Raw genomic sequence first — 7,508 nt, 5'->3', positions numbered from 1 at the left:
ACGTTGGGAGGCCGAGACGGGCGGATCACGAGGTCAGGAGATCGAGACCATCCTGGCTAACACGGTGAAACCCCGTCTCTACTAAAAAACACAAAAAACTAGCAGAGCGAGATGGCGGGCGCCTGTAGTCCCGGCTATTCGGGAGGCTGAGGCAGGAGAATGGCGTAAACCCGGGAGGCGGAGCTTGCAGTGAGCTGAGATCCGGCCACTGCGCTCCAGCCCGGGCGACAGAGCGAGACTCCGTCTCAAAAAAAAAAAAAAAAGGGAAAGGAGGCTGAAATTACAACCCTGTAGGACACAATAAAACTGCAGTTGGTGGTTGACTCCAGCTTCATGGAGTTACACAAAGTATTGTATATGCAATTTTAAGGCAGGAAACACTATTTCCTACTTTGAATGTAGCCTAGAGAGTGTTTTCTAATGAGACCACTAATCTAGAAGATCTGGGCCTTCGTAGTTTCACTTCTACCTGTATAAATAAATTGGGTTAACTATAGGGATTTATTTTCTAACAACTATTCTTTATTTCTCACAAGAGCTTAGAAAATGTCTTCTTTCAGTAACACTTACACAGTGGCAGTGAAGTCGGTCATTTTGCCATCGGTCCCCCCATCTCCACAGTACATCAGAAGTGAAATCATATGTGCCGGATTTCTCATCCATGCTATTGACAGCAATTCATGCATTGTAAGTTTGATGAAACATCTGTGATTAACTGGCTCTGTGAGATAGAGAAAAATCCCTTAATTTACCCAGATGTCCTAATTAATTGCAATCTTGTAATTTGTGTCCACACTATGGGAATCCTAAGATCATCCTTTCAGATCATCTATTCCAGAAGGTACCCCAGAAGATTAGGGTCTTAGTCTCCCCTACACCAGCAAGACTCAGATCCTTGCTTGAAAAAGCTCCAAGTCAATAAGAAATTAAAATATTGTACTTTCTTTTTGAAACAGGTATCTTACTTTAACCGTATTTCTGCTAGCATCCTTCCTTACTTTGCTGGAAATCTTGGTGGCTGGTCGAAATCCATTGAAGAAACAGCAGCCTCTTGTATACAGTTCTTAGAGAATCCTCCTGATGATGGGTTTATAAGCACATTTTAAATGGTCAACTTTCAGTTACTGGTAATTTAATTTCCCACTTTTAATTCCAGACACCCTTAACCCTGACATTTGTCAAGCTTTTGGGCCACAAAATAATTAATATAAGCCTAAGCAAAATGCAGTGAAAAAGTTAAAAAACAAAATGCATCTTAAGTCAAATACCAGTGATTTGGATTAGCATTAAAAGAGCTTTAAAATTCTGTTTTAAGTCATCTGTGGCTCTGCCTCTTCCAGGGGCACAGATAGTGGAAAATTGCCTGTATGCAATACTATGTGTTCTATAAAATGGCATGAATTTAGTTTAAATTATCATAAATATTTTTAGGTTACAGAGTGAAACGTGTGTTCACTACAGAGTGAAACGTGTGAAATTCCAAAAAAAAAATTATAAAATCTAAAATGATGATTTGCTAAGTTGACTTGTTGATTAAGGTATGGCATTCTTCCTTGTGCAGCAGGTATCTATATGTCAGGAGCGTTTGACAAGATGTATTACATAGTCTAGAGATTCAAATTGGGGAGACATTAAAACGTAATGGAATCCAATCAATTTTAGTAATAAGAACAACTTTACTAGTGTCATTTAACATATATTCCAGGTGGCTGACCAATTTAGTGTCTATTGCTCTATATACACACACAAGGTACCTGCAAAATGTAATATTACAGAGAAAGAGAATATTGACTGAGATCTCTTTCATAACCGTTACATTAGCACTTTATTCTGTAGACTTCAACATTCATTATTCTCCTCTGTCTGTGATTTGTCTTAACTCATGAGACAAGCCAGAATATGGCAAGCTAGCCTCCTCTGAAGGACATGTTTTAAAAGTTGAAGGAGTCTCCATTATTGGTGGGCACACTTAACAGGTTAGATGCATCCTGCTGTTAGTTTGCTAAAGTTCTACCTCTGCTCCCCCTACCCACCCTCACCCATCTCTTCACACAAGGTAAGCCTGGTTATAATTATTTGTATTTTTCCTGTGCCAGCAAGTTTTCATTTACATGAACTTTGGACTGTTCTGCAATTTTATACATTAACATTTATATACATAAGAAGAGTGGATATGTGGATTAAAATAATTACATATTACAGAAGTAGAAATGGTTTTGAGAATATTTTTACATTTTGAAAAAGTCAACAAAATTAGTAATGAAGAGGTTACGTTAAACTAAAATTTCAGACCTCACCTACAATTGAGACACTTCCAAATGCCGTCTGCCTTAGCCTAAGTCTTTGCATTTACATTTTTTGAAATGTTTTCCTGAATGGTAATGGAAACATTGTGAAATTAAAGGACCAGAGTGATGATAGCTGGATCACTCTGAGACGTAAAGATGTTGCCCACTCTAATTTACAACAGAGGCATAGTCTATTCCTGCATTACCCAATATGTGTCATTAAATAGCACTAGCCACATGTGCTATTTAATTAAAATTAAATAAATTTCAAAAATAAATTCTCCCACCATACTGGCCCCAATACAAGTATTATTAGTCACCTGTGGTTAGTGGCTATCATATTGGACTATACAGATATAGAATATTTCCATAATCACAGAAGATTTTTAGATAGTGCTGTTCTATTCAGTTTACCCCAGTCTTAACAATAATGCAGACAGGTCCTGTTTTCCCATTTTCACCTATCTTAGTGCCAAACAATCCCTTCTACCCCCCCCCCCTTTTTTTTTTTAATGTATTTCACTTTTATGTTTCTGAACAAAAACACAGGACTCATCCACCTGGCTCTTTCTTGGATCATTTGGCATATCCTGAATTGAAGACCTCATTTTCAGGACCACTAGACTTTAGAGATACTAAATGAGCATGGCGAGAAGATAAGATAGCAATGCATTTAGGCTCTCCTTAGGGCATTTCCAAAAGTTTGAAATCTATTGTCTGAAACAATGACGAAATTAACTAAGGTGTTCCAGTTGTAAAATGTAATAACAGCTCTTAAGCTTGCATTTTCTTTTTTATTAGGAATATGCTCACTCTTTCATTCATTCAGATATTTACTGAGAACTTACTTTGTGCTAGACACATCTTAGGCACTGCGGGTTCAGCAAGAAACAGAAGCATACTCTGTTCACATCATAAATAAAATTAATATAGAATATTAGAAGATACGTTATAAGGAAAAATTAAGCAGGGTAAAGAGGAAGAGTGCCGGGGAAGGGTTGGGGGTGGTGGTTGATATTTTAAGTAGGGTGGTCCACGTAGGCTTCCTTGAGGGACATTAAAGCAAAAGCCTGCAGGCAGAGAGGGAGTGAGCTGAGGATCTCTGGATGCAGCATGCTTCCTACTGAGGGACTAGCCAAGGCAAAGTCCCTAAGCAGGGAGTGTTTCTGGCACATTGTAGGAAAGAAAAGAACCTGGTGAGACTTCAACAGAGCGAGAGACAATTAAAGATCATCTTCCCCTACTCTCTTTGATGTCCAGGCTTGAAGCAAACGCGTTTGCTCTAAGGGTAAGCAGCTAAGTTAGTTCATCAGCAGTCAGCCCCCTGGAGACTCAGGACAGAGGAAACCTAAAAAAATGTAGTCACACTGATTTTTTTCCTTTGGAGTGTCAAAGTATCCTTAAGGGATACTCAAAATTTCATGCTGTTTTTCGATGGTAAGGGTTTTCAAGTGCTTCTAACAGGACCGAAAGCTTTTTGATTAAGAAAGGAAACTCAGCCGGCTGTGGTGGCTCATGCCTGTAATCCCAGCACTTTGGGAGGCCGAGGTGGGTAGATCACCTGAGGTCAGGAGTTTGAGACCAGCCTGAGCAACATGGTGAAACCCCGTCTCTACTGAAAATACAAAAATTTGCTGCATGTGGTGGTGCCCACCTGTAATCCCAGCTACTCAGGAGGCTGAGGCAGGAGAATTGCTTGAACCTGGGAGGTGAAGTTTGTAGTTTGCAGAGATTGTGCCACTGCACTCCGGCCTGGGCAACAGAGCGAGACTCTGTCTCAACAAAAGAAAAAGGAAGCTCATTCCTATTCTTCCTAGTTTCAATGCAATCTAGTTACTAATCTGCATTCAGTTTCTCTATTTTTGTTTTAGGAAAAAAATCCAGTGAAAAAATGGGAAAATGGATCAGAATATAGTTGACCCTGTACTCAAACATCTTTAGGAAATGAACAATTTTAATAAATAATGGAAATAAACCAGTATATATGTGTGTATGTATATATATATACACACACACACACGCACATGCACATATATATAATCATGTGGTTTTGTTTATATTTCTTAAACATTTCAGAAATAAGCTTAGACATTTTTACTGGCATAGTTATAAGGATAGTCTTGAAAATATATGTTGATACTATCATATTTGGGATTAAGTTAAAAAAAGAAAATATATGTTGAAAAATACATATAAAGGAATAAGTCTTGTGGTTTAGAGTAAATTATTAAAATAAGAACTATTAAGTTTGTTCATAATTTATTTCCCCTTTCCAAAGTATTAAAACTATGGGGACAGGCAGCTCCCCATGAGCCCTGGGTGGTCTTGCACATTCTTGCTGAGTGTGCCAGGCCATAGGACTCATCTGTCTCCCAATTCTGAGCAATTTCTGTAGCTAGTCCCATAGACAACTAAGTAGGTTAAGGTGACCACAGCATGACTTCAGTGTAACTGCTCACTCTCTGGGCAGAGGAGGCCTGGCTTGTTTGCTGCCTGCTGCAGTGCTTGCTACTTGCTCGAAAAGTTATGGGCCTTTGGTTCCTCAGCTGTGACACAAGCCCAATATGTCTGCAGCATTCACTATGCCCATCTTGTCACCTCTGTGGGACTTGGAGGGAAAAGAAAGCAACACAAATATGCTAATACTTATGCTGCTTGCTGTGTCATGAGTAATACAGTCCTTCATCTCTGAACCAAAAGTCTTGTGTCTTTTGTCAACATCCACAAAACAATAAGAGATTAACTGAGAGTCTTAAGACTCAGCCGGGCATGGTGGCTCACCCATGTAATCCCAGCACTTTGGGAGGGCGAGGCGGGCGGATCACCTGAGGTGAGGAGCTTGAGACCAGCCTGACCAACATGGAGAAACCCCATCTCTACTAAAAATACAAAGTTAGCCAGACGTGGTGGTGCATGCCTGTAATCCCAGCTACTCAGGAGGCTGAGGCAGAAGAATGCTTGAACCCAGGAGGTGGAGGTTACAGTGAGCCGAGATCGTGCCAATGCACTCCAGCTTGGCAACAGGGCGAGACTCCGTCTCAAAAAAAAAAAAAGGAATCTCAGGGCCGGGTGTACAGTGGCTCATGCCTATAATCCAAGCACTTTTGGAGGCTGAGGCACGAGGATCACTTGAGTCCAGTTTGAGACCAGCCTGGGCAACATAGCAAGACTCCATCTCTATGAAAAATGAAAAAATCAACCAGGCAGGGTGGTGCATGTGTGTAGTCCCAGCCACTTGGGAGGCTGAGGTGGGAGGATTGCTTGAGCCCCAGAGTCATGGCTGCAGTGAGCCATGACCATGCCCCTACACTCCAGCCTGGGAGACAGAGTGAGACACTGTGAAACACTGTCTCTAAAAAGAGAAAGCAAGACTCTCAAACCCTTCACAGTTATTAACAGTAAACCATCTCCAGATTCAAAAGTCAGAGAAATCTGATATTAAAAATGCCTTTCTCATTTTACACCTGCAAAGATGAAGTACCCTATAAAAATTGCATACCTGATACCGTCTTTCACATCCAATTTAGTGATATTTTGGGGATACTGAAAATAGATTAGAAAAAAAGTATTTTTATCACTGGACACAATTCATTCCTGCTTTACATACCCCCCTTGTTTCCTTGTCCGGCTTAGATTCTGTGGTCCATCATTATAATCACTCCCTGGAAAACACTGCACCTCTGTCCTTTCATTCAGCTTCTCTGACAAAAACCCCAACTGTGGCTAAATTAAACTGTTCATAATACTTCATTCCTGCACAGAGCAGGTGGAAATTGTGTACTGGTCTCCCTTTAAGTTCATGACCACAGATTTTAAAAGGGTGCTTAGGACGCTGGTAATTCTACTCCATTCCCCGGATGTTTGCTATTTCACACTGAGTCCTCTTCCCTCAAGCTTCTCATGTCTCTTACCCTGACTCAGGTCATGAACTTCAAAAAATATTCATTGAGAAAATATAAACCATCAGGCAGGAGTCTTTTCCTATTCCCATCCATGCGCCTTTCACCTCTTTGCCTTTTCTCCTATTATAATGGATGAAATATCTCTACCCCTAGCAGAGAACAATTTCTCCCACCTTCTCCAGGACTGCCCTCCATCAGTTCTCTTTTTTCTCTGCTTCAGGAGTTTCTTTACCTCCATTGGATTAATTTCCATAACCACTGGTATCTCTTATAACAAAATAAAATGATACGTTTTCTGGATGCATTTCCTAAATCCCACCCCATCTCTATTCCAGTGGTCTATAGAGGTGGTCGTCACACCTTTATTTTATTTACCTGACTATACTCCCATCTGCACTACTCCACAATATTTCTATTATCAGGATCAACTATGTCTTTTCTATTGCCAAATCTAATGGCCCTGTTCTTGACTTAGTCTCTGAGCAGCCTTCAGTGAAGTTGACTCCTTGCTTCTTTTTGCAACATTTTCTCTTCTTGACTTCCATGACATCACACTCTTAGAATCCCTCCTACGTCACTAATTCCATTTTTAAAGCCTTTTATTGTGGTTCTTCCTCTTCCATCAGACCTCTCAAAATTAGGTTACCCTAGGGCTCTGGCCTTGGCCTCTTCTCCTCTATCTCTGTTCCTCAGTGGGTCTAAACCAGTATCTGGGTTTTAAAAGCCATCTATTTACCAGGAATTCCCACCTCTATATCTCCAGGCTTAATTTCTCCTGAACTTCATCCTTGTATATTTAAGTACTTATTTGATATTTCCATTAGGACAATAGTCATCTCAAAGTCAATATTTCCAAAACAGACCACCCGATTCTGCCACCTTTTCCTCCACAAATTCCCTTTCCTTCAGCAAACTCTACTGGGTCTTTGTCAAAAATATAACCAGAATCTTACTACTTCTTACCAACTTTACCACTAAAGCCCTAATCCAAAACACTATCTTCTCTCATCTGGATTATAACCTATCTTCCCTGCCTGGCACAGTGGCTCACGCATGTAATCCCAGCACTTTGGGGGGCCAAGGCGGGTGGATTACCTGAGGTCAAGAGTTTGAGACCAGGCTGGCCAACATGGTGAAACTTTGTCTCTACTAAAAAACAAAAATTAGCTGGGCTTGGTGGCACATGCCTGTAATCCCAGCTGCTTGGGAGGCTGAGGCAGAAGAACTGCTTGAGCCCAGGAGACGGAGATTGCAGTGAGCTGAGATAGTGCCACTGCACCCCAGCCTTGCCAACAGAGCGAGACTCTGTCTCAAAAAA

The 7,508-nt window shown here is 40.7% G+C and overlaps 1 protein-coding gene across 2 annotated transcripts in view; it reads left to right on the top strand.

Annotated features, from left to right (window-relative positions):
- ACOT12 (acyl-CoA thioesterase 12) overlaps window positions 1-4,181 on the top strand; it is a 74,627-nt gene extending 70,446 nt beyond the window's left edge. The window contains exons 14-16 of one of the 2 annotated variants that reach the window (XM_017870939.1): window positions 561-687; window positions 957-1,127; window positions 4,160-4,181. In XM_017870939.1, the coding sequence (XP_017726428.1) occupies window positions 561-687; window positions 957-1,106 (277 nt within the window). In that variant the 3' untranslated portion in view covers window positions 1,107-1,127; window positions 4,160-4,181. Of the gene's footprint in view, window positions 1-560; window positions 688-956; window positions 1,521-4,159 lie in introns of those variants that run through there. The other variant, XM_017870938.1, reaches the window with a different exon arrangement.
- The last annotated feature ends 3,327 nt before the right edge of the window (window positions 4,182-7,508 follow it).

Source organism: Rhinopithecus bieti, unplaced genomic scaffold (genome assembly GCF_001698545.2).
Source record: "Rhinopithecus bieti isolate Rb0 unplaced genomic scaffold, ASM169854v2 scaffold_5216, whole genome shotgun sequence".
Taxonomy (NCBI): Eukaryota; Metazoa; Chordata; class Mammalia; order Primates; family Cercopithecidae; genus Rhinopithecus; species Rhinopithecus bieti.
Note: the sequence above shows the minus strand (reverse complement) of the source record. Positions and strands in the feature narration are given on the sequence as shown.